At 37.6% G+C, this 27,735-nt stretch overlaps 2 protein-coding genes across 6 annotated transcripts in view; one reads left to right on the top strand and one right to left on the bottom strand.

The window, feature by feature from the left end:
* MFSD8 (major facilitator superfamily domain containing 8) overlaps positions 1 to 21,488 on the bottom strand; it is a 42,718-nt gene extending 21,230 nt beyond the window's left edge. The window contains exons 1-5 of one of the 4 annotated variants that reach the window (XM_082838631.1): positions 21,401 to 21,488; positions 11,314 to 11,405; positions 6,847 to 6,890; positions 1,106 to 1,346; positions 172 to 285 (exon numbers count right to left, since the gene is read on the bottom strand). In XM_082838631.1, the coding sequence (XP_082694757.1) occupies positions 172 to 285; positions 1,106 to 1,346; positions 6,847 to 6,890; positions 11,314 to 11,332 (418 nt within the window). In that variant the 5' untranslated portion in view covers positions 11,333 to 11,405; positions 21,401 to 21,488. Of the gene's footprint in view, positions 1 to 171; positions 286 to 1,105; positions 1,347 to 6,846; positions 6,891 to 7,712; positions 8,238 to 11,313; positions 11,406 to 20,636; positions 20,739 to 21,400 lie in introns of those variants that run through there. The other 3 variants (XM_082838630.1, XM_082838633.1, XM_082838632.1) reach the window with 3 other exon arrangements.
* ABHD18 (abhydrolase domain containing 18) overlaps positions 21,091 to 27,735 on the top strand; it is a 34,736-nt gene continuing 28,091 nt past the window's right edge. For both annotated transcript variants that reach the window (XM_082838639.1, XM_082838638.1), the window contains exon 1: positions 21,091 to 21,189. The gene's annotated coding sequence lies outside the window, so the exon portion shown is untranslated. The remainder of the gene's footprint in view (positions 21,190 to 27,735) is intronic.

Raw genomic sequence — 27,735 nt, 5'->3', positions numbered from 1 at the left:
AACATGAGTTAACACATATAAAGAGCCTAGCCTCACTGCTAGATCAAAAAATATCAGTTTCCCTCCCTTTGCCTTCAGCTATGAGGTTTTATACTTGAATTGCATCTAACATTTGAACCTCAAAAGTTTTCCCAATTCAAATCCAAGTAATGATAAGTGAAGAACACCTACCTGGACCTAGAATAAAACCTAATGCTTGACATGCACTTGTGTTTGCCATGGAACTTGTTCTTTCCTGAAGAGAGGTAGCACCAGCAATATATGATCTAATAACTGCTACATTTCCTAAGAAAAGACACAATAATACAAAGTAAAAGAAAATATTCTCCAGTTTATAAAAATTCGACTTAATTTGGCTCTATACAGAAGAAGAAATATTAACCTACAACATAGTTACTGCTTCCTCTTTATGATTATACAAGGCATGTATAGTGAACAAATGTATCAATTAATGGAAAATATTACTTTTAGTATTGTGAAAACATAGTTAAAGATGTGAATAAATGAAAAAATGGCATACAGGAAACTTAAACTTTTTTCATCATTAAATACCAAGAAAGCATTGAGTGAATGGAGTCCTACTAATTGCTACATTGTTTTAAAAGAAATATGCTACACACGCTGCATGTTTATAAAAAAAAAATCCTAAAAATTTGAGTCAAAAAAATTTGCTGAGCATTTATGGTAAAGAGACTCTGCTAGGGGCTAGAGAATATTTTCAAAAGTCATAGATTGTCTCTAATTACACTAAGTTTACTAGCTAGTTGGTGATAAGGGATGAAAACAGTGCAAAACAGTATATAAGCAAATGCCAGAGACATGTTGGAGAAGCAGTAGTGTAGCCTAAGCAAGCTTCATGGAAGAGGTGGAACTTGAACTGAATCTTGAAGGATGAAGAATCATGGGAACAGAAGAGAGAAACTATAGGTAATGGGAACATCATGAGCAAAGGCAAAATGATAGGAAAGATATTTGCAATGAGACATCTGTATGTTGAATGTCGTATAGGAGATTGAGAAGAGGTGACCCTAGATGAGAGAAGGCCATAAATGTCAGGATGAATGTGAGTCCAACACAACCAAAAATATACATGCATGCATATTACCTGCTCCAAATCCCACCAATCCACGAGCAACCAACATGTAGTATTTATTATGAGAAGCTGGAACCTGGACATATGCATAGAGGCAGTTGGCTGCCACCGAAATGAAAATGGAAACAGTAAGAGGCTCTTTTCTTGGTCGATAGTTAGACCACAAACCAAATATAGGTGAAGCTACCATTTGGCCAAGGCTAAAAGAAGCAATAACCCAGCCCAAAAAACTTGCATCGGCAGTCTGATCAATCTGCAGAAAAAAGTACAATGCTTTAAGAATTGTTATCCGAGAAAAGTAAAGTTAAAAATCCAAATACATTTTTTCTGACCATGTAACATTTCTTATTAAAAAAATAAAAACAATAATTCTAACACATAAGTTTTATAACACCATTACTTACAGTAAGGAATTCAAACTTCTGACATTACAATTAAATGTGTTAACAATTCACTATACACAAGGAAAAATGTCTAGGAAACTTCATCTTTTAGAACAATTATAGAAATTCTGTCATAAAAATCTTGTTAAAAAAATCACATTATATACCTAACAATAACATCATAAAAATAATATGCCATTCTTGTAAAGTAAATATAATTATTTACCTTACGCTACTCTATAAACTAAACAACCATTAGCACTGTGAATCTATTTTTTTTAACTGGGCACAATAATCAAATGCTTAAAGACAATAATAAAATTTCTCTCATTAAACCTACTACTAATTCTTCCTTTCAGCATAGACAATCCAGGATTCTACCAAAGAGGATTTATATATCATTAATACTGAGGTTAAAACCAAATGATTACAACTCAGAAAATACTTTCAGAAAACAGAAAATTTAGCTTACAAAAGGGACTATGGAATAAATCAACAGATGGGGTTTTTAAAAATATGGTAGGTTATATAATAATTTGGAAAAATAAGAGCCATTAAATTTTAGGACATAAGTTTAAACATATATAGGTTAAGTGGTAGAACAACTTAATAAGGAAAACCATGGCCTTTTCTCTTCCAAAGATATTTTTAAAAAGCTTAAAATGAAGATATTTAGGTACATTTCTGTTTGTGTGGGATGAGAAATAAGAGTGAATAAGTATAATGACTTCATGTCATATAAATTTAAAAATTAATTTTCAAAAAAGCAATGAAAACAATTTTAATATTAAATGTCTAGTGGTTTGAAAGCAAAAGGATAAAAGTGTCTTCTCAGGATATCAATTGATCATAATAGTCAAGTGTCCATTTCATGGACAGAAGTGAGCTGACTCTTGAAGATGGCTCTAACAATTTTAACAACATTTGCTATTTTTATTGGATACTATTCTTTACAATGACTGGAAAACTGGAATCTGCTAGAATTCTGCTAGAATTGTAACAGGAAAGTAAAATGGTTTGGAAGATACAGGTTCTATACTACAACAGAAGGTATCAGTTCAGTAATTGAACTGTTATCTGTGCTCCTGTGTGTTTCTCTCTCTCTTATAGTAATAACAGCATGTTGTTTCCAATCCTCTGGCCATCTCTAATGATCTCTATCATATTGTTTTCAGGATAAAGTCTAAACTACTTATTATGTAAAACTAACTCACAAGCTGGTCATTGTCTCTCCTCTCTAACTTCATCTCTCTGCATGCTCCCTCCCCCCAGTTCTAACTTCCAGCCACAGAGAACTTTTTGAAGTTTCCAAAATGAGTCAAGCTCTTTGTTTCCAGGCCTTTGCACAGGATCCTCTACTGCCCCTTCCATCAGGAATGCCTTTCCAAACTCCTACTCCGTGGCCCAGACTGCCCCTTCTGGTGACCAGTTTCTGTAGGCCTTCCAAACTCAGCTCAGATATAACTGCTTTGGGGAAATCTTCCAGGATCTCTTTAGTCTGGATCAGCAACATCTCCCTAACCCCCATGTCTGTCTGTCTGTGTCAGTCTGTGTGTATGTCCCTCTCTCCCCCAGCCCCCACTCCTTCCGTCTCTCTCTGCCTCTCTGCCTCTCTCCCTCTCCCTCTAGCTCCCTCTCCCCTGTGAACACGCACACACACTCACACATCAAGCTCTTAAGACTTTTACCCACTCATATTGTATGGTAATTATCTGTAAACTTGTTTGGTTTTGCACACTTCAGTGAAAGTTAGATGCATCTCTTCTCTTAAAAAAAAGCCCACAGTGCGTAGTACTGAATTTCAAAACATTCTTCTCTAAACATGTTAATAATATTGACAAAGTCAAAGTTCTAGAACTCGTAATGCTTCACTATGGGAGCTGAGATGTGTTCCAAGCCTCCTCAACTATTTACTTATAGATTATTGCTTATTCATCCAATTAACAGTCACTAAAGCCTTCTCTGCGACAAAACCTGTGCGAGGCTATATGAATACAAATTGAATAAACACAGTTCTTGCCATCAAGGAGTTTCCAAACCAGGTTCTACTTAACTGATTCTGAAAAATCCTACATTTTTGAGTAGCTGAGGAAAAAAACCAGCATGCTTTAATTCTTTATCTGTCAAATGCGGGTAACTTCACAGAGTTGTTATGAGAATTATTTAAGCCAAGACATGTATAGTGCCTAGGGTCATGTCTGCCTATAGTATGCACTAAATGAATGTTACTTATACATAAAAAATTAATATTTCTTGGTATTTTGTTTTTACTGATATGTCAGTTTTATTATTATATTTTATTGTAACATGCATGAGTAGTCCCACTATGTCCCTGGGCCTACAGATAACCTATCATTCCAATTCAAAATCTGGGTTTAAGAATATGAGTTTTCCTGGAAATCAATCACAACTCTGGGCAACACAGGCTACGGAATCACTGGGCTGATAGCTGTCTATCAGCCAAGGGCCAGAAGCACAAGTCAGCGATTCACAGCAGTGCCAAATTCCTTTCAGACAGATAACTTACTGTTTGGGGGTTTTAGAGGGGTGGTTGGGCCTAGCTTTTTATCTTTCTCACAGATGACTTTTAAGCTAAGTAATATTTGGTAACACATTATCGTAAAAGAGATAGTAGTCTTCAATTAAAAATGAAAATTTTGATAAACAGCAATGACCTACTGTATAGCACAGGGAACTATATTCAGTAGCTTGTAAAAACCTATAATGGAAACGAATCAGAAAAAGAATGTGTGTGTGTGTGTGTGTATAATTGAATCACTTTGCTATACACCTGAAACATTGTAAATCAACTATACTTCAATAAAATAAATAAACAAATAACATTTTAAAAAAAGAATGAAAAATCTTAAGACAGTAGGTAACATAGCACTGTAGAGTCAGATTTTGGTTTCAGATAGGCTTGATTCTACCATTTTCTAGCTGTGTGATCTTGGGCAAGCTACCTAACTGCTCTAGTCTGAGTTCCTTTATCTGTTAAACAGGAGTGATAATGACCACCTCACAGAGTTGTTATGAAGATTAAAAGATGATTTAGATGAAAGATTTAGTATTGTGCCTGGCACACAATGAGCTATAATATTATTATGAAATAACTTGAGAAAATTAACTCACAAGGTTTTTGGTGAAAATGTTATGCTTGTATTGCCAAAGAACTAGTGATATGTTCATGTGCCCTCAATAAATTTACCTTTGAAGAGATTACAAATATCTGGAGAAAGGAGTGTACCTTTTCAAAATTCAACTTATTATGCTGAGTAGACCTAATTTTGTAAATACCTTTCTTTTGAGAATTTTGAGGTTAAACAAACTAGATACAGGGACCATAGAAATCAAGAGTTTTTATACATGGAAATACATATTTTAGCACAGAAGATATTGCTCCAGAATTGTTAAATATTCTGTTCCAATTCTAATAATTCTGCCAGTATGGAAAGAATTTTTAGTGTCATGAGTAATGACTTCATGTAAAATAAATTTTTAATTAGTTTAAATTAATTTTGAAAATGGCAGTGAAAATGTGGCACTAAATCACTAAAAAGTAAAATGTGTATTTTTTTCCTATATTTCTTTTAAAAGATAGCATAAGAAAATAGGATTTTTAAGTTAAAAATTATAAAAACTGGGCTTCCCTGGTGGCGCAGTGGTTGAGAGTCCGCCTGCCGATGCGGGGGACACGAGTTCTGTGCCCCGGTCCGGGAAGATCCCACATGCCGCGGAACAGCTGGGCCCATGAGCCATGGCTACTGAGCCTGCGCGTCCGGAGCCTGTGCTCCGCAACGGGAGACGCCACCAACAGTTAGAGGCCCGCGTACCGCAAAAAAAAAAAAAAGAAAAAGAAAAAAAAATTATAAAAACTAAAAAATCTAAAATGAAATATAAGATGTCAATAAATTTCTTATATAATAGGTATAATTTTTAAATGCTGTTACAACACTCAATGATAAGTATTAATGATAAAGGGATATGGAAGCACATAGGAAAACCTTCTAATGCAAACTGGGTTGAGGGACAGTAAGAAAAGGCTTTTCAGAGGAGGTGACATTGGATCAACTTGAAGAATTAATAAAAAATAGTGGAGAAGAAGGGGAGGAAAGGAATGGCAGAGGAAAGGAGAGATGGAGAGAAGGAAAGCATTCCAGAAAAAAAAGGAGGAAAAAGTGTAAAGATCTGAGGACCTTAGGTTCATCCAAGTACATGATATAATAAATTACTGGCTATAGATCTAATATTGGCCAAGGCTCAGTATCTAGGCTGAAACACACACACACACACACACACACACACACACACTCTCTCTCTCTCTCTCTCTCTCTCTCTCTCTCTCTCTGTCTCTCTCTCTCTCTCTGTCTCTTTCTCTCTCTCTCTCTCTCCTCTGGAGAAAACCAAAATATAAGGGGCAAGTTGATAAAGAAAAATACACAAAATAATTTAAGAATAAAGAGTTAAGAGTAATGTCATGGAAGCTAAGAGAGTTTCAAGAAGCAAAGAGAGGACAACAATGTCAAACACTACCCAAATGTCACCTAAAGTAAGGACTGAAAAGTATCTACTATTTGGTGAGCAATTAAGTCATTGGAGACCTCATCAAGAGCAGTTGCAGGGTAGCAGAGGAGTTAATCAGATTGTAGCAGGTTAAGGAGTGAAGAGGAGTTAGGAAGCACAGAGGAACTCCTTCAAGAACCTTAACTGAAATATTATTATAGATTAATTATGTCTCTACCTTAAATACTGATTTTTAATAAATTCATTACTGGAATTTTAAAACAGAACTGACAGTTATATGTCAAATATATTTTTTAAAAAGGTAGAATTGACAGGACTTGATCATCAACTGATGATCAATTGATGTTAGAGTACCCACCAAACTTGCATCTTCTTGTCACTCCCTCCTTCCCATGTAGTAACCACAGCATCAAAACACATATATTGTCTACTCTTTTCACAATGTCACCTGACAACCCAAATTATTCTACCAGAAAGCATCAAGTTATTCCATAGCAATATCATTTATACATTATAGGAATTCAGACTATGTCTAGCTTAGTTTCCTTTTTATTAGGGAAGGGGTATGGATGGGATGGAAAAGTGGCTAATAAGTAGGTGACCATACATCTACATTTGCCTGCAATTGTCTGGATATAATCCTGCTAAAGCACTCTTTTCACTCCAAGAGTGCTCTGGTTTGCACAATCAAGCATACAGTCACCTTACTTATAAGCCTCTTTTGAAGAATTATTATCTCAAGTTATTTTAGTAAAGATTAACTCTGAATACCAAAGAGATTCTCTAGAAACTACATAAGAGTTATTACTACTACAGCTACATAAGAGACGAATAAAGTGCACAAACCTTTTGGAGATATGGCCATATTGACATTAACACAATAGAAAATCCTGTGAAGAGGCAAATTCTGTTATTTATACTTATAATAATTTCATCACTATAGATACAAATGTTTGAACTATAGCATGGATTTTAAAACATCATTATGAATTTACAAATTTATAACCACAAATGTCTAATTTATTAAGCAATGGAGTTTTATTTATCAGAAGGAAAATAAATATTAAAGGCTGGAAAACATATATATAATTATAGTCCCTCACCACAATTAACATAATAAAAGCAGAGGACCTATTTCTCCTTATTCACGTGTCTTTACTGTAAATGAAAATTACTGGAACTTCCCTGGTGGCAGAGTGTTTAAGAATCTGCCTGCCAATGCAGGGGACACAGGTTCGAGTCCTGGTCTGGAAGGATCCCACATGCCGTGGAGCAACTAAGCCCGTGCGCCACAACTACTGAGCCTGCGCTCTTGAGCCCACGAGCCAAAACTACTGAAACCTGTGCACCTAGAGCCCATGCTCCGCAGCAAGAGAAGCCACCGCAATGAGAAGCCCGCGCACTGCAACGAAGAGTAGCCCCTGCTCACCGCAACTAGAGAAAGCCCATGCACAGAAACGAAGAACCAACGCAGCCAAAAATAAATAAATTTATTTTTTAAAAAAAGAAAAGAAAATTACTGAGAGTTTTGTTAACTTTTTATAGCAGAAATGAATGGAGGTAAGGCTACTTTGTTATAGAGGAATTGCTAGACTTCTAATCTGTGTTGTTTGGGAGAGATAATTCACTGTAGGGAGGACTAAGAAGAAGGAAAATGATCTTTAAAGGGGGCAGTGGCTATAAAGAACCAGAATTTCTCAAGATGGGCATACCTTAAAAGAAAATTATCTCTGCTAGCTTTTATTGCTTGAGAACTGTAATGATAAACTCCAATGTTATTTGTAGATTTTAAATATTAGGCACATCCAAGCACAATTCTATCAAGGCTATTTTTAAAAAAGCAGCTCTATTAAGATATAATTCACAATGAATTCACCCATTTAAAGTGTACAATTCAATGGTTCTTAGCGTGCCAGATATGTGCAACCATGACTACAGTCAATTTTAGAATATTTTAGTCACCTCAAAAAGAAACCCTGGACCCTTTAGCTATACTCTTCTATCCTCTATCATTTCCCCAACAGCCCTAAGCAACCACTAATCTACTTTCTGTCTCTATAGATTTTCCTATTCTGGACTTTCATATGAATAGAACCACACAATACGTGGTCTTTTGTGTCTGGCTTCTTTCTTTGCATAATGCTTTCAAGGTTCATCTATGTTGTTGCAGTATCAGTACCACATTCCTTTTTAAAAGTCTGTTTTAAAAAATAATTTAATTATTAGTTTCATCTTAGTGTATTTTGAATTAACACATTGACTTGATGAAAAGAATCAACTAATGTTTGAAAATAAGACTACTATCTCACAATCAAGAAACTTGTAAACAGGTAAAATGTTTCACATGCCAATTAAAATCTAAAGTTAAAAAATTTTTTGCTGTTAAATTTGAAATTATTACTTATATTTTAGATAAATGAGTACAAAAATTAGAAATGCTTTAAATAAAAAAACAATCTGTTGCAGAGATTGTTACCTACACAACATTCATTTGCCCCCTTCCTCCTCTCTGATAGAATCCTGGTTGTATTGAGGTATCCATCACTCCTCCACAAAGCCACAGGCTTTAGAGGACACTGTGTCCACTCCAAATTCCAGAGGGTAGATCCTGATTAGATCTCACTATCCCAGCTGATGATGGGTTTAGAAATTAACAGGTAACCCAATTCTGACCAGTGAGAAATAAGGGGAGGTCTACTTTGGGACCTCCAAGAAAGGACTCCTCATCTCTTTGGAGGTTTAAAAAATAAGTCCCTTTCAATCAATAAAAATTACTGTGGAAGGATGTGACACGTGGAACTGCTGCTGCATCCCTCCTATAGCCTAAGAATGAAGGCAGTATGTAGAAGAGAGCAAAACCAAAAAACTTATTCAGAAGCAGAGCCAGTGAACTTCACCTGGAGTTGTCCCACTATGGATATCTTATAAGAAAATACAAATTACTGTTCAAGCCAATTTGAATCAACATTTTTTCCTGATATTTGTGGAAAGCATAATAATAGATATACAATCCAAAAAACTGTTGAAAATATCCTTTATTTTGTACTTTTCTTTAGTTTTAGCTTTATTTAAAGTCTATTTTTGCTCAATATTGAATCATAAAGAAGACTGGCGAGAGAGAGAGAACAAGAGGGTGACCTGGGATAAATGGAAATGATATGGAAAACAACTTAGTCAAATGACCTTCACTAAATCCATCTCAGGAAAGAAACCATTTGTAAAATTATTGCCTATGGACTTAGAGTCCACGATTGGAAAAAAAATTGATTCCCTAAAACATTCCTTTATAAACTATCACAGTATTGAGAATTCCTATATATTTTCATTCCTTACCATTTTTAACATAATTACAGTTCTTAATATTAAAAATTTTTTTCCTCATAAAGGTTAACTTTTTCAGTAAATATATTTTCAGAAATAATGTTAATAGGTTAAAATAATCAAGCTATACAGATTAATATTCTTGGACTTTACTATTGGTATGTGTCAATATAAAAGTTAAATGAGGTTCACAGGCAACAAAAGTAAAAAGCAAATACATTAAACTACATCAAAATTTAAAACTTCTGTGAATAAAAGGGCACAATCAGCAGAGTGAATAAAAGAGTCACGGAATGGTTGAAAATATTTGCAAATCATATATCTGATCAGGGATTAATATTCAGAATATATAAAGAACTCCTACAACTCAACAACAAAAAACAACCTTATTTAAAAAATGGGCAAAGGACTTGAACAGACATTTCTTCAAAGAAAATATACAAATGGTCAACATGCATGTGAAAAGATGCCTAACGTGAGTAAGGAGAGTAAGGAAGTGAGTAAGGAGATACAAACCAAAGTCACAATAAGCTACTACCCGATTAGAATGACTAATGTCAAATAAACATAAAATAAGAGTTGGTGAGGATGTGGAAAAATCTGAACCCTGACTGTTGATTAGAATGTAAAATGCAGCAGCAGCTATGGAAAAAAGTATAGCAGTTCCTCAAAAAGTTAAAAATAGAATTATCATATGATATAGCAATTCCACTTCTGGATATATACCCAAAAGAACTGAAAGCAGGATGTTAAAGAGATATTTGCACACCCATGTTCACAGCAGCTATTTGTAAGAAACAAGATATGGAATCAACCCAAATGTTCATCAACCGATAAATGGATAAACAAAATGTGGTATATACTGAAGGGGATCAGAACATTCTACCCCAAAATATGCTGCTTTGGCATATTGATTATTTTGAGCTGAAGGCAACTAACAAACAGCAGACACAGAAGGGCTTTCTGTCTTCCCCCTTTCTGCCTAAAAACTGGGCATAAATTTCCCCTGAGAAATGTGCTCTTCCAGTACCAGGAAGAAGAAAATATTCTTATCACTGCAGATGGAGCATCAATGCTGAGATGAGTCTGCACAAACAAACCTTACTCAAATAACCCTCATCCTCCATTAGTTTCCCCCATGTATTTCCTAGTCACTTTCCCACAATTTACCATCCCTAGAAAGCTAACCCCTTTTCTTTGTCTAGTCACCTCTCCACAATTAGAGACCCTTTTTAAAATAGTATATAAGTCCCTGAGTCTAACCCTTTCTTTGGGGTTTTCACTTTTCTATGAAGCCCCGTATCTCACATAAAAATATTAACATCAAATAAATTTTTATGCTTTTCTCCTGTTGATCTGCCTTTTGTCAGTTTAATTTGCAGGCCCCAAATTAAAAACCTTTCCTTTACTTTCTTAGCTATAAAACCTAAGAAAGTAAAGGAAAAGTTTTCCCTCTCCTACAATTTATACAACAGACTATTATTCAACCTTAAAAAGGAAGGAAATTCTGACACATGCTACAACATGGATGAACCTTGAGGACATTACGCTAAATGAAATAAATTAATCACAAAATTAAAAAAAATAAATTACAAAAAAATCACAAAATTAAAAAAAAATTAATCACAAAATTAAAAATCACAAAATTAAAATTAAAAATAAAAAAAAGTATGATTTCATTTATATGAACTATCTAGAGTAGCCAAGTTCATAGAAACAGAAAGCAAAATGATGGTTAATGATGGTTGAGGGAAGGGGAAATGAGTTCTTGTTTAATGAGTATAGAGTTTCAATTTTGCAAGATAAAAAAGTTCTGGAGATTGGTTACACAACCATGTAGGGATATTTAACAACTCTGATCTTAGAAATGGTTAAGATGGTACATTTTATGTTATGTGGTTTTTACCATAATAAAAAAATAATTTTAATTAAATGACATTAAAATATATTTTATCTAAATTTTTAAAATTATGTATAATTTCAAATACTTACCTACACTGCTAAGAAACATAGTAAGATACAGAATCCTAATTGATCTCCATCGGCTCTTATAATGCTCCTCAGTTTCTATAATATCCCATTCTCTAGGTATAAAGAAGAAAAATGTAGTATAAAGTTATCTCAGTACATGCAAATCTTTCTGTGGCATAATTTTATTTTCTCTCTCCTAAAGTCATGAAAATTATATGATAGAGGTATAGTTTACTAATATTGGTTTTTACTATACTAATTCATCTATAAATAAGTATTATATCTTTTAATTTCCATGGATTATATTTATGGATCACTGTGCATAGGAAGTTGGGAGACATGAGGCAGCTTAAAAAGGCAAAACATTTTGTGAGCCAATTATTTTGCTATTGTTGGCATGCTATAAACTTATGAATCAAGCATGTTTAAATTTGCTAAACTGACAAAATGAATAAAGTATATCCAAATAAATAAAATAAACTAGCTACAACCATTAGATCTCCTACAGGTGGGATATACAACTAGTAACTATTAAACGATAATAACTGTCATCATTATGACATGCTCTACTTGATGACAGCAAATTAACTTTGCTGTAGGAAGCTATTTTAGTTGGGTACTTTCAGCAAAATTAATATAAAAGTGACACCAGGAAGGTTTGATATGACCTAAGACATTCGTAGCCCTGGAACCTCCTGAAACATTTGCCTTTGCTCCAACACAGGTTACCAGACAAGCTCTGTTAGTGGACCAAAGAGAGACCAAGGCCCCTCCAGACTGGGTTGACCTTTCATTATCACTCTGGACCTGGATTAAGGGCAAGTATGTTAACCACGTAGCCTACCTGTCAGGTGATAACGTTAGCATGTGTACCCATTACATTTTCACATATGCACACAAAAAGAGTTAACAAATTTACCCTAATATAAGCATTATATGTTTTCAAATAATTAAAACAAGCACAACAGACAAAATGCCACCTTATGTTCCAAAATTATTTTCTAAAATAGACTTCGTACTGTTAGTCTTCAAAAAAGAAATTATGTTTTTTTTAAATGTGACATGACTGGGAATGTTAGAGAGGGAATGAAGAAGAGAAATAACATTTATTAGATCTATTATGTGCCAGATATATCAGTTCCTGATATAATATATATGAAGTGCTTAACACTGTATATGCTGTTCCACAAAAATACTGTAATGTCGCATACCTGAAAAATAGCAGAACCCCAGATGCTCGTATTTGCAAATCAATATATTGAAATTTGGAATACATAATGCAGATACAGGAAGTCCCCTACATACGAACCTTCAAGTTGCAAACTTTCAAAGATGCGAATATGCGTTCGCATGTCCAATCACATAAGTTAGTTCACGTGTCTGGCAAACATTGTCACATGTGTGCATCCTCTAAAAGTGGTTGTGCTTTTGTGTACTTTACTGTACAGTACTGTATAGAGTACAGTAGAACAGTATCTTTATTTCAAGCCCAGGATGTCCAGAAGCAAGCGTAAAAGCAGCGGTGATGTGTCTGGTACCGCTAAGAAGTGCCAAGTGATAACGACAGAAACAGAAGTGAAAATAATTGAGAGAGTGGAACGAGGCAAAAAGATGGTTGACGTCGCTCATTCTTATAACATGAATCGTTCAACCATCAGCACGATTCTAAGAACACGGACAAGATCATGGAATACATGAAGTCTGATGTGCCAATGATGTCGACAATAATATCAAAGAAGTGTGGAAAAATGACGGAGATGGAGAAAGTTCTCAGGGTGTAGATGCAGGATCAGTATCAGTGTTGAGTCCCACTCAGATTAATGCTGATTCAAGTGGAAGCCAAAAGACTTTATGAAGACTTGAAGAAGAAATACGGTGAAGAATCAAAGGGCGCATCTTTTAATGCCAGTCATGGCTGGTTTCATCAGTTCAATGCTACAGCCAACCTTGACAACGTAAAAGTAAGCAGCGAGGCAGCGAGTGCAGATACGGTAGCTGCCTGGGAATTTCCTGAAACGCTTTGAGAAATTATTGATGAAGGCACGTACTCACCCAAGCAGGTTTTTAATGTGGATGAGACAGGACTGTACTGGAAGAGGATGCCAGACCAAAGTTACATCAGTAAGGAGGAAAAGTCAATGGCAGGTTATAGAGCAGCAAAGGATAAGCTAACTCTGTTGTCTGGTGGCAATGCTTCCGGCAATATGAAGCTGAAGCCTCTCTTAGTTGATCATTCAGAGAAACCAAGAGCCCTTAAAAATATAGCCAAGGGCTCTCTTCCTCTTGTGTGGAAGAGTAACCCCAAAGCCTGGGTTACACAGGCCATTTTCCAGGATTGGTTTTTCCACCACTTTATCCCGGAGGTAGAGAACTATTGCTTGGAACATTCTTTTGCTGCTCGATAATGCTCCAGACCACCCCCCATTCATGAACAACTTTCATCCCAACATCAAAGTAGCGCATCTGCCACCAAGTACTATGTTCCTCATCCAACTTATGGACCAGGGAGTTACAGCCACTTTCAAGAAATATTATTCACGTTACACTTTTAGTCAGGCAGTAAAGGTGACTGATGAATCAGGAACAACCTTGCAACAGTTTTGGAAGGACTAACATCTACAAGGCCACAAAAAACATTGACTGCTTGGCGTGAGGTTATGGCCGCCACCATCAATGGGGTTTGGAAGAAACTTTGCCTGCAGTTTGTTCACGATTTTCATGGATTTGAGAAGGTGGATGAGGAGTCCAAAGAGGTCTTCAGCAACTTAGTGACCCTCAGCTAGAAGCCGGAGCTAGATCTGCAAGAGGACGACTTCATCGAACTCCTTGCTGTGCAACACGAGGAGCTAACTAATGAAGACCTGATGAAACTGGAGACCCAGAGAAAGGACGAAGAGAGACAAGAGGAAGGAGAAGTAACTGAAGAACCGAAGAGATTCACGTAGCAGGAAATGGCAAGGGGATTCTCTTTATTTGAGGCGGCACTGTTAGCTTGTGAGGCACAGGACCTGAACGTAGAACATTGCATGAAGGTTGCAGCAGCCGTTCAGAATGCAATCCAGTGCTACCGTGTCATCCATGACGAGAAAAAAAGAGCTACTATCCGAACATCATTGGATCGTTTTTTTCAAGGGGGTAGATAGAATTGAATCCAGCAAGGAACCAGAACCTGTGCCACCAATGTCACGCATGAGTGAAACTGCAGCTTGCCCTCTGTCTCCTATTGCTGTCGATCCTTCAGCTCTGCCATCTCCCACCTCCTCTCCCTCCTCCAGTCATTAACTCTTCTGGCCTGTTCACTCGATGCCATTCCCTGTATGCCAGCTGTTGTACTGTACTACTGTACTTTTCAAGGTACTGTACTGTAAGATTAAAAATGTTTTATTTTTTTGTGTTTGTTTTTTATGTGTTATTTGTGTGAAAAGTATTATAAACCTATTACAGTACAGTACTACATAGCCGATTGTGTTATTGGGTACCTAGGGACTTACGAATGCGCTCTCAGAATGGAACTTGTTTGTATGTAGGGGACTTGCTATTATTACGTAACAGCAAAAGATATACACCATTCAATCCCACAGCACTGAATTCTTGTATCAGTTTAAAGTACTGGGTTACTATTATAGTTTTAATGAACTCATTATTATTTTCTGGAGATCAGAAATCTAACTGATAATCATGAATAAGAACTATCACTAAAATAAGCCTGAACATTTTCAAATAACCAATTTGCTCATATCTTATCTAAGTTATGGAACTAAGAGAAGTAAATAATCTGATTCTGAAAAAAAATGTAATAAAATTGTTTGTTTGAGTGACTTTGACTTGAAGGTCAGTCAAAAATCTTTCTTCTTTTAATGACAGCTATTAAATATTGAAGGGATGATAGAAAATCACCATTTACTCTCCATGTAATAATGGATGAAAGCAAAGATCATCAGTGAATCCTAAAATAACTGGTTGGAAGGTCAAAAGTCCTCAAAGTATCACTCTTTTGTCGATCCACTAATCAGAAAATGGAAAATGAGCCTTTATAATTTAGAGATATAACAGTCACCCTCTTAACCAAGTAGTCAAGCGTGGCATCCCCGACAGTGGGATGGCCTGGCATCCAATGCTTCCTGACAGAATACACTGGGATGTTCTCAACATAAGCCATGGGATTTTCTTGCCAGAAATGTTTGACCAGGATCTATCCAGAAATGGTCCACAAATTCAGAACATGAGATGGTCCAAAGAAAACAGAAAACTAATCTAGACTTATCAGAGGATTCAATGTTAGTAAGAACAAAAGAGAAGGTCAGGGGATAGTTTTAGGTTGGAGGAGTCTAAAAAGACATAAGGATCAATGCTTGAATATTAATCAGATCCTGTTTAAAAAAGAATAGCTGTAGAGTACATTTTTGGAACAACTGGAAAAATATGAGTATAGTCTGTATAGTACATGATATTTTGAATTAGTAGTGTATATCTAGCTCTGGTAACAGTGACATAGCTGTGTAAAAGAATGTCTATGTTTGGGGGAGATGGAGGCTGCAGACTAAAATGTTTAGGATAAAGTGCCATAGTGTCTGCAACCTACTTTTGGGTAGTCTGGCAAAAGAGGGGTGGTTGTGTGTGTGTATGTGTGTGTGTGTGTAGAAAGATTTGAGCAGTGTGGAAAAGGCTAACAATGACAGGGTAATCAGGTATTTATTGCACTGTTTTCTCAATTTTTCTACGGATTTAAAATGTTTCAAAATAAAAATTTTACTTTTTCTTATTTTTTAAAATAAATTTATTTATCTATTCATGTATTTATTTATTTTTGGCTGTGTTGGGTCTTTGTTGCTGTGTGCGGGCTTTCTCTAGTTGTGGTGAGGGGGGGTTACTCTTTGTTGCAGTGCACGGGCTTCTCATTGTCGTGGCTTCTCTTGTTGCGGAGCACGGGCTCTAGGCATGCAGGCTTCAGTAGTTGTGGCACATGGGCTCAGTAGTTTTGGCTTGCGGGCTCTAGAGCTCAGGCTCAGTAGTTGTGGCACACAGGCTTAGTTGCTCCACGGCATGTGGGATCTTCCCAGGCCAGGGATCGAACCTGTGGAGGCTTCCCTGGTGGTGCAGTGGTTAAGAATCCGCCTGCCAATGAAGGGGACACAGGTTCGATCCCTGGCCCAGGAAGATCCCACATGCCGTGGAGCAACCAAGCCCGTGTGCCACAACTACTGAGCCTGCATGCTGCAACTACTGAAGCCCGCATGCCTAGAGCCCATGCTCTGCAACAAGAGAAGCCACTGCAATAAGAAGCCTGCACACTGCAATGAAGAGTAGCCCATGCTCTCCACAACTAGAGAAAGCCCATGCACAGAAATGAAGATCCAACGCAGCCAAAAAAAAATAAAAATTAAAAAAAAAAGTATCACTTTGGTGAAGAAATGTATCTTTCTTCCTTGTTGGAGATAGTAGGAACATAGGAGAATATAACTGTCCTTCAATCAAGTTACCATTTTTATTACATTCCAACGTGATTTGTTTAACATTTTGATTCCTTTCTATTATCATTGCTGTATTCTGGTATTAGTTCTCCATTTGAGATTCTCCTTCAAGTAAAGTTGCAATGCTAAAGGGTTTTGTCCTGTCCAAAATTTTCATTACAAACTATACCTCAAATGATAGCATGGGGCTTCCCTGGTGGCGCAGTGGTTGAGAATCTGCCTGCTAATGCAGGGGACATGGGTTCGAGCCCTGGTCTGGGAAGATCCCACATGCCGCAGAGCAACTAGGCCCGTGAGCCACAACTACTGAGCCTGCGCGTCTGGAGCCTGTGCTCCGCAACAAGAGAGGCCGCGATAGTGAGAGGCCCGCACACCGCGATGAAGAGTGGCCCCCGCTTGCCACAACTAGAGAAAGCCCTCGCACAGAAACGAAGACCCAACACAGCCAAAAATAAAATAAATAAATAAATAATAATTTTTAAAAAAATGATAGCATGTTTATCAAAGTTGCGACTCAAAAACTATGAGGAATACACATGGATTTACTGAGGGGAAAAATAAAATTGTACTTTTACCAGAGAGAGCATCTGTGAACTACTGAACAGCAAGAAAGAACCCATATTGAAAGAGGAAAAAGAAAGCAGTGTGTGGTCACTGACAAAATAGTGCAATGGTATAAAAGTTATAGAAATTAAAAGACAGAAATAAATTGAGAATGTTCTATAAAAGTATCTTGTATACAACCATAAGTTCTAGTAATATTTGTTTTACAGAGACTAGGCTAACGTTGCAAAGAAAAATTTTAAGCACCTATAATACTTTAGGATATTCTAAGAGAGGGATCAGCAAACTACAGTCTAATAGGCCAAATCTGGCCTACCACATGTTTTTGTGTGGCCCATGAGCTAAGAATGGTTTTTACAGTTGAATATTTGTGATCAATTTCATGACAGAAAACATTAACTTTGACAATAACATTGACAATGAACAATAACATTCATTATTAGACTCGTATTACAAAAAATTGTACTCATTTATTATTACATTTTAAATTTCATTACTACAAAATTTTGTGGAAATTTATTTTCTTTCTTGTTATCTAAGTACCTATATAATAACTTTGATTTTGCCTCCTGGCCTGCAAAGCCTAAAATATTTACCATATGGGCCTTTACAGGAAAAGTCTGCCAACCCTGGTCTCTTAAATTCTATGGATAAGGTCAGTGGGGATTCCTGAGGACTTGATGAAAGGCTGAGGTTGGTGGTGAACTAGGCTCATCTTTTTGCAATTTACTCAAAGTGAACAGGGCTTGCCAGTTAGTTTTACATATGTTCCCTTTACTAGGGAATCTACGTTTTTAAAGACAGTACACTTACTGAATTATTCTCAAAATACTCCCTTTTTATTTTAAAAATGCTAAATCTAGAAATTAAATTCAGATAGGCAGAACATCTGAATTTAAATGGACCCTAATGAGCATCAATTACTTGAACAAAAGAGAAAGAAAAAAAAAATCCCCTTTTAAAGTAGGTTTATTTGGACAAAGTGACAGAATGTACCATAAGAATACATCTAACCATAACTCAAGGATCCTGAAATCTATCTGGAAAACAACTAAGAATTAGGAGGAAGCAAAAACAATGCTGAGAAATCCAAAAATCACAAAGTCCATGTACTCAAGCTCATGCACTTGATTAATACGAGAGACCTTTAGCTTTCGGTCAGAGCTTCCATGTTCTAACTCCCTACAATTCCATTAAGCTTAGATACATGATTTTCAAAGCCACAGCAAACTAGAAGTCCCAAAGAAAAGTTGGGAGAAGTTTGCAGACAGCAACAAAAACAGAGGTTGCCAACAGATAACAAAAACATGATGAGGAATAGTCTGCCAGAAACAGAATAGGATGAAAAATGAAAAATAGATGTGAAAAGTATAGCACTGTAGAACAAATCAGTATAGCAGCACATAGTCCCAAATGCCTTATTAGGCCCGGAGGATGTCACTCTATCACAATATATTTCAGCAGTGACATTCATTTTAATGATCTCAAGATAAAATGTAAACAAAATTACATTCCATATATTCCATTTAGTAAATCAGGGACCTGACAAATACATTTTCCAAAGGGTTTCAAACAAAGTGATTTTTAAAAAAGGTTTGGTGCTCATACACAGAAATAAACTCAAAGGATTAAGGACCTAAATGTAAGGTTGGATAGTATTGTATAAAACTCTTAGAGGAAAATATAGGCAGAATACTCTCTGACATAAATCACAGCAAGATCTTTTTCTACCATCTCCTAGAGTAATGAAAATAAAAACAAAAATAAACAAATGAGACCTAATTAAACTTAAAAACTTTTGCACAACAAAAGAAACCATAAACAAAATGAAAAGACAGCCCTCAGAATGGGAGAAAATATTTGCAAACGAAGCATCTGACAAGGGAATAATCTGCAAAATATACCAACTGCACATGCAGCTCAATATCAAAAAACCCACAAACAACCCAATCAAAACCTGGGCAGAAGACCTAAACAGACATTTCTCCAAAGAAAACATACAGATGGCCAACAAATACATGAAAAGATGGTCTACATCATTAATTATTAGAGAAACTACAATGAGCTATCACCTCACACTGGTCAGAATGGCCATCAACAAAAATTCTACAAATGATAAATGCTGGAGAGAGTGTGGAGAAAAGAGAACCCTCCTACACGGTTGGTGGGAATGTAAATTGGTACAGCCATTATGGAGAACAGTATGGAGGTTCCTTAAAAAACTAAAAATAGAGCTACTACATGATCCAGCAATCCCACTCCTAGGCATACATCCAGAGAAAACCATAATTCGAAATGATGCATGCACTCCAATGTTCACTGCAGCACTATTTACAACAGCCAGGACATGGAAGCAACCTCAATGTCCATCGACAGAGAAATGGATAAAGAAGATGTGGAACATATATACAATGGAATATTACTCAGCCATAAAAAGAAGGAAACAGTACCACTTGCAGAGACGTGGACAGATCTAGAGATTGTCATACAGAGTGAAGTAAGTCAGAAAGAGAAAAACAAATATCATGATATCACTTATATATGGAATCTAGAAAAATGGTAGAGATGAACCTATTTGCAAAGCAGAAATAGAGTCTCAGATGTAGAGAACAAACTTATGGTTGGGGGGGGCAGTGGGATGAATTGGGATGTTGGGACTGACATATCTCCACATATATACAGCTGTCACAGACAGCTGAAGTTTATCTGTGAATTTAGTTAATTTACTGTAATAATTATATATGTTTAAAATAATACTTAACTTCGTTTTCCTAAAGGTTTAAATACATAACTGCAGAGTAAGAAACAAACTCTAACAACTCCAGGGTCAAAATAACCAGAATAATAAGGGTCAAAATACACTTCATCCCTTAAATGCTTAAAAATTAGTCTTTATACATTTGACATAGGAGAAAGGGAAGGTCATCTTAGGTTTACTTGAAAAAAGTATCAAGAAGTTACCAGGCAATTAGTTAAGTGAATACTGAGACCGGTATCTTCAAGTCTCGAATAAAACTGTGTGAAACGTATAATCAGTTCTGTAAAGGGCCAAATGCAGAGGCTTGGTTGCTGCATCAGCGTTGGTGTAAAGGTACAAGAGGCAGTTTGCGTTTCTTCAACACCTTCAACAGAACCCGCCGGCTCAAGGCGCCCCGCGGAAGTGAAAGCGCATCTCCAAGTCTCGCGCAACCTGCGCCGTCTCCCGCCACCCTGACACCCCTCCTTCGGCCCACAAAGCCTGATGCAGGGAAAGGGACCAGTCCCAATAGCGCAGGAGGGTCAGAAGGCCTTCCCCCAACATCCGCTCACCTGCTTCCGGGTATGCTGTGGCCTAAGAGCGGCTCCTGCTCAGCCTCTACCCCCAAGCCCGCCATAATTACTGTTCCCACAAGGCTTGGGGCCAACTCTCGCGATACCTCCTGCTCCCTCCCATTCCAGGCGGCCTGAAGCTGTCAAAACAGGCCAGCAAGTGCGCATGCACGCCCAGAGACCAGAGTGGGCGGAGCACCCCAGGTTAGAGGCGGGGGCCCCCGGGAGGAGGGGCGGCGCCGAGAGGATGATGAGTGTTAAGGGCGGGGCCCTAAGTCCTTATCCTCCTCCAGGGTACGGGCCTCTCCGCCTCCCGGAACAAGGCGCGGAAGAGCCGGGGAGGGTTCGGGGGCGTGTCCAAACAGCCACCCCGCCCAGGGTTCGTCCTCCTCCCCAGCTTCCCTGTCAGCTCGCCGTCGCTTCTCAGTTCCTGGAGAGGCTGCTGTAGCTGTGGTTGGGGCTCAGGAAGGAGGCGAGTCCCGAGAGGCTAGAGAGCCGCGGTGTTCGGAGTCTCGGCCAGCTGGACAGCAGGCGCCCACCAAGCGGCCATTGAGTAAGTAGACTGTCCCAGCCGCGCTTCCCAAGCCTCTTGCCGCGCTTGCCTACGTGCCAGTAGGCAAGACTGAGAGCGCAAGGCTTGGCGGGAGATGCGGGGGTCCCGGGCCGAGTGAGGTGGGCAGGCGGGCTGTCCCTTCTCCCTGTGGAAGGTGGAGGTGGCTACGCGCTGTGGTTTTCTTGCTCGGCTAACTACAAAGGCACCTTACCCGTAGTGCCTTATTAGGACCTGGGATGAAGATGATCCTCAAATTCGAACCCACCGCCGCCTGCGTGGACTGAGAGCTTCCGCCGTGCAAGATGCCACTCAGCAGAGCCTGCTGCTGTAACCTGGGGGTTAGAAAAGCCACAGCACCAGTTTGACAATGACCAGATCTTTTCATCACAAGGAAAATGACATTTTTAGAAAATATGTTCTGGGTTGTTTTTGTTTGTTTTCAGTAGATCTTGGTGCTGCTCCTTTCCTGGTGCTTACATATTAACGTCTTACCCCTACAAGCAGGCTTGTAAGCTAATTGGTAGCAGTAGTCATGTGTGTCACAATTACTGTTTTATTAGCACTAGATACATTCTTATGTAATTTCATTTGATCACAACTGTTCTATGACAGGTAAAGCAGACACGTTTCTATTTTACAGAGAACTAAGGCTTAGAAAAGTTAATAACTTACCCAGAATCACTCAGTGTGAAAGTATCAGAGTTGAGACTCAAATTCAGTTGTTTTCGATCAATATTTAGGAGCACTTATCCTATGCCAGGCACTATACTGGTTATGTGTTGTATGGTATATGACATCACTCTGATCTTTGTCTTGTTTGTGACCTTGTGTGTATCCTGTTTGACACATTCCACTGGTGAACAGCTAAACGTGAAATGTGTTTTCTACTAGTTCAGAATTATCTTCTGAATCCAGACCTGACATTGTATACTTGGATTCAGTTTTGCAAATTTGTTTGTAACAGCTCACAAAAGCATATCAGATTCTTGTGATTGTTTCCAAGAAGGTACATGGGTAAAATTAGTATTTTTTTGTCATAATGTTGCTTTACTATATCTTCAGCTTCTTTTTAATCTCTGGAGCCTAGCACAGAGTATGGCATATATATATATATGTATATTTGATAAAGGAACTTTTAACCAGTATTGCACCAAGCAGAGTGGTTACTAAATAAATATATGTTGAATGAACACTTATTGAATTACCTCATTTCATCCCTACAACAATCCTCTGAGGTGGGATTGTCTCAAGCATACAAGGAAATTGAAAGTATGGAGATTAAGTAATTTGCCTAGGGTCACACCTCCAATTAGCAACAGAGCTAGAATCCAAGAAACACTCCTGACTCCTGACTCCTGACTCCTGACTATAAAGCCTGTGCTTTTCACCACCAACCTTCCTATGAAAAGAAGGTCAAGATTCTTTTCCCATATCTCTTAAAATATTTCAAAACAAGTAATCAATTTTTATATAAATGAAATAATTTGCTATTATGTATTAGGCCAGCTATTATTCCCTCTTTATAGTTTAAGGTGGCTTATTCAAGCCACCTTCACACTGCTAGTGAAGAACCCAGGTCTTCTGACACTGCTATTTTCCATTGTTGCCTCCAAGTGATGACTTCAGATGGCAGAAGTACATGGGATGAATGCATGTACAACTGGTGAAATCTAAATAAGCTCTGTGTATTGTACCAATTAAAAAAAAAAGGAATAAATCATTTCTTAGAAACATACAACATCCACAGTAAACATTAAAAAAATTTGTTTAAAAACCTAATTATTTCTTTTAAAGCCCATGGAAAAGAAGAACTAAATTTGAAAAGAGATTCGATTATTTGCTAAATGTTTCACATAAGCATATGATACAGTCCACCTGTTGTATTTCCTTAGATGACTGCTTAGAATAGAATAGACAGCTAGAATAGATACCTCTCCAAACAAATAAACAAAGTTCCTGTTTTCTTATTCTTCTCCAAATTAAGATGAAAAGGAATTAAATTTGTCGAGGTAGCATAATAGATTTTAATAGTGGATATTGGTGTATCTAAACCGTACTGTAAGTTGCTACTTAAACTTGCATTGAAAATAAGTGATTTAAAAGTGAAGTTATAAGATAAAAATTAGGTCTGCATTTTTGTGGAGTAAAGTTCTTGTACATGGTGGTATTTTTTTTTATTTCATATATGCCTTTGAGATATGTATCAACTATATGAGGATAAAAGTCCAGAAACAATTAGTGTTGCACTTAAATGCTTAAGTACTTGAGTGATAGGCGGTAAAAGTACTAGATGGCATAAATAGACATTGAGTGTCATTTTAGCAATAGAGCTCATTTCCAAGAAAGACTTTTCATTCCTTGGCACTATACTAGAACTTCTATATTTGTTTCACTTTGTTTTTCTTTTTTGCATTGTCTATATAAAAGTATAGATGACAATTGTGTCAGTTTGGCTTGATACACACTGCAGAAGTGGGTCCTGTTTCTGCACAAGCTCACTGATGTCAGTTCAGCTTAATGTGGGGACTTTAAAAAGTATCTGATGTGGCTCCAGATGGGGCCTCCTCTTGGTATATTGGAGTTATCTTTACCCTGGGCTTGGATTATAATTTGTTCATGGTGGCACTGGATAGCAGTTAGCCCTGCCTAGAAAGACCTACATGTTTAGAGCATCCCAGAAAACCTGGTATTTTATATCATTCTTGGGGCTGAAATGGGACTTAAGAAGATCTGTGTAACCCCAGACTCCCAGAACGAAGATTATCATAAGCCATGTGTGTGTTTGATTTGCTTTCTGTTCATGATTGGTCAGTTGTTTACTGTCAGGTAAATGTAGCAAGGAAAATGCTGGCTCTAGATTTGGAGTGCTGACTCTTATGGCCTATATTACATGAAATTAAAGTGATTCAGCATCTTTCCTAGTATAGGGTTGAAAATTAGAAATGCCTAAACAATTTAGGCACCTAATAAATATAGAACTTTACAAAATACTTGAAGAGTTCATTTTTCTCAGGTCTTTTCCTGTTCTCTGGCAACTTTGTACTTTTGCATGTTTGTCTTAGCTTGTTTATCTATTACCACCCCAGAAGAATACTGTGTAGAAAAATGGGTTGTCTCATGAATAGTTTAGTACTTTTCTTCTTACTGTAAAACATGAGTGTTGGAATTTTGTTGTTTTTTACACTAACATGGAATATGCATATTGCTTTTGAAGCCGTGGATGTTACAAGGGAAGATATTGGCCCCCCATTCTTTTCCTACCACTGTAGAGAAAATAAGTAGTCTATAATACTTGCAAAAGATAATGAAGTCCTGTCTTGTAATGACATGCCGTTGTTCTCCTGCAGTTTAATAAATGTACATGAAAATGTATTAGTGCTATTTTTTGAACAATTCCAGAAAGACCCAAGTGAAACAGGAGGGAAGGGGGCAGGGCACAACCTTTAAAAGAATGACAGAGCCTGAGGACATGACATAAACTGATTGGAACCAAATAGGTCCAAGAAGGCAGACTAGTAGACTTCCGCTAGACCTTAAGCCTCAGGATACGCTCATTTTAACACATCAGCAAGCTAAATGACACACCCACAGGCACCATGACAGTTCCAAGGCCGACCATAAAGGTCAAAAAGTAGGTAGTGGCCCACTTTCTGGAAATTCCCACCCCTTCCCCAAAATAGCTGGAATACTCCTCCCACTCACTAGCCTATGGAATTACCTACCCTTATAAAAACTGACAACCCCGTACCCTGGTGCCTTTCTCACCTTCTGAGATGGCCCACACTCTGTGGATTGTGTTTCTCTCTAAATAAATCCACTTTTTACCTTTCACTTTGTCTCTCCCAGAATTCTTTCTGCAATGAGACATCAAGAACCTGAGCTTCATGAAGTCCTGAGACCAGGTGTGTGATCTCAGTTAAAAGACTGTGGGTTCGAGTCCCAGTCTGGGTTTTGGCTGGGTTCAAGCCCTGGCCCATGGGTTCAAGTCCCAATCTGAGTTGCACAGTTTCACAAAGAGTAAAAAATCATCATTCATCACTCGGAATTTTTTCCTTATGCTCTAGAAGCCCCCTGAATAGAGTTGCATATCTTAATATATAAAAAGAGTTGGTCTCTTATTTGAAATACAGAACACTAATGCAGAATTTTGCTATTTGGGTAAAGAATAAACTGTTCCATTTCTACCACAGCTGGGTATACTCAACTGAACTCTATTGAGTTAATCTATGGGTGATATTAATCACCCATAGATTAACACTACAGGAGTCAGTGCAGATCCCACCAGTTAAAGGTTCATTTCTCCAGATGCCATTGCTTCTGATGCCAGCCAGACTTTTGACTGACTTGGCTACAGATTTGGGGTTTCCTGTAACCCCCTTGGATCAATAATTTGCTAGAACAACTCAGAAGAACTAAGTAGGGCTTCCCTGGTGGCGCAGTGGTTGAGAGTCCGCCTGCCAATGCAGCGGACACGGGTTCGTGCCCCGGTCCGGGAGGATCCCACATGACGCGGAGCGGCTGGGCCCGTGAGCCCAGCGCGTCCGGAGCCTGTGCTCCGCGGCGGGAGAGGCCACATCAGTGAGGGGCCCGCGTACCGCAAAAAAAAAATATTGATCACGCTTTGTGCGAGGCTGATGGAATGGTGGGGCAGGTACTTGGTGCAGTTGGAGCTTTACCTGAGGTCTTCACAGAATTGGAAATTTCCTATTTCCTGCTTAGACGGCTTCTAGGTGTACTCACTGAAGGAGACAAGAAAGCAGCAAAAGTGCAAAAGCTGTCTAAGAATGAAGTACTTATGGTGAACATAGGACCCCTGTCGACAGAAGGAAGAGTTAGTGCAGTCAAGGCTGATTTGGGCAAAATCGTTTTGACTAATCCTGTGTGCACAGAATCAGGAGAAAAAAATTGCCCTTAGCCGAAGAGTTGAGAAACACCGGCGTTTAATTGGTTGGGGTCAAATAAGAAGAGGAGTGACAATCAAGCCAACAGTAGATGATGACTGAAGAATTAAATAACAGATTTGGATGAAGTCGGAATTTCTCTTAACAACCTAGGGGTATATTTTCAAAGCAATAGTGAGGAATTAATTTCACAGCTCATTACCTTAGGAGTAGCTGTAAGGATATTCTCATTTTTTGGTGATGAAAATTTAACCTCTAGTACTAAAATAGGGTCTACAATAAGTGTAAAAATTGGTGTAATGTTGGATTGAATCTACATTTTACCAGAAATTAGTCATTCCCAAATAATGTCTAATTTATACATCAGTGCAGGTTTGAAAGGAAACTGCTACAATCAGCCTTTGCTGTAGCACACATACCACTGAACCTGTTTGAAATAAAATTTTTCTTCTTAAAAAAAAAAAAGTATACAGATTTCCTCAGTTTTCACAATCAGTTATAGAGCTATCATTTAAGGATTAGAGATATTAGTATACTTAAAGTTATAAAGATAAGCAGTAAACAAATATCAACTAAAATTGGGTGGTGGGGAGAAGGGATCAAATATATCTTTCATTAGTTATCATCAGGAGTTAATAAATATTATATAGAACATGAAAATACAGGTTTGAGTATTAAATAGAGTTATAAGGATAATCAATAATAATGTTGCTATTATTAGTAAGTATAGCACTTAAATTTGCAAAGTGCTGTTTAAGTGCTTCAAGTATAGTAACTCATTTATTTCTCATACCAATCTGAGGTAAGTACTGTCATTATCCCTGTTTTACAGATGGGTTACAGAAAGGATAAGTGACTTGCTCAAAGTCACATAGTAAAGGATTCAACCAAGGGAGTTTGCCTCTAGAGTATATGCTTTTAGCTGTTATGATATATTGCATCTTAAATGTATCACTTTCAAATGTACATACACTCAAATGTAAAACAAATATGAATAATTAAAAAATACTGAAGTCAATAAAACAAAAAACTAGAAAAATTATCATAATAATAACAATATATAAATAGGTTAAACTCACCCATTAATAGAAAAAACGAGGTAGACCTGTATATCCTGAAATTGAAAGGGCTTTGCAGATATTTATAAATAATCAGGGTGAGGAAGAAATGTCAAAAAATACAAATACTGTAGTTGATCTCTTCTGTGTTTAAAGAAACACACCAGGCCTTCCCTGGTGGTCCAGTGGTAAAGAATCCACCTTGCAATGCAGGGGGCGTGGGTTCGATCCCTGGTCAGGGAACTAAGATCCCACATGCTTCAGGGCAACTAAGCCCAGGTGCCACAACTACTGAGCTCGTGCGCCTCAACTACTGCTTGCATGCTGCAAACTACAGAACCCACGTGCCCTGGAACCTGTGTGCCACAACTAGAGAAGAGAAAACCCCAAACCCGCATGCTGCAACTAGAGAGAAACCTGCACACCACAATGAAGACCCTGCACGCTTCAACAAAGATCCTGCGTGCTGCAAATAAGACCCAACACAGCCAAAAATAAATTAAATAAATAATAAATAAATCTTTTTTAAAAATAAAATCACTAAAGAAAAACCACACACACACACCAAAATCCCTAAAATATGTGTA

Source organism: Leucopleurus acutus (genome assembly GCF_964270905.1).
Source record: "Leucopleurus acutus genome assembly, chromosome: 4".
NCBI lineage: Eukaryota > Metazoa > Chordata > Mammalia > Artiodactyla > Delphinidae > Leucopleurus > Leucopleurus acutus.
The sequence above is the reverse complement of the archived record's forward strand: the minus strand, read 5'-3'. Positions and strand labels throughout refer to the sequence as shown.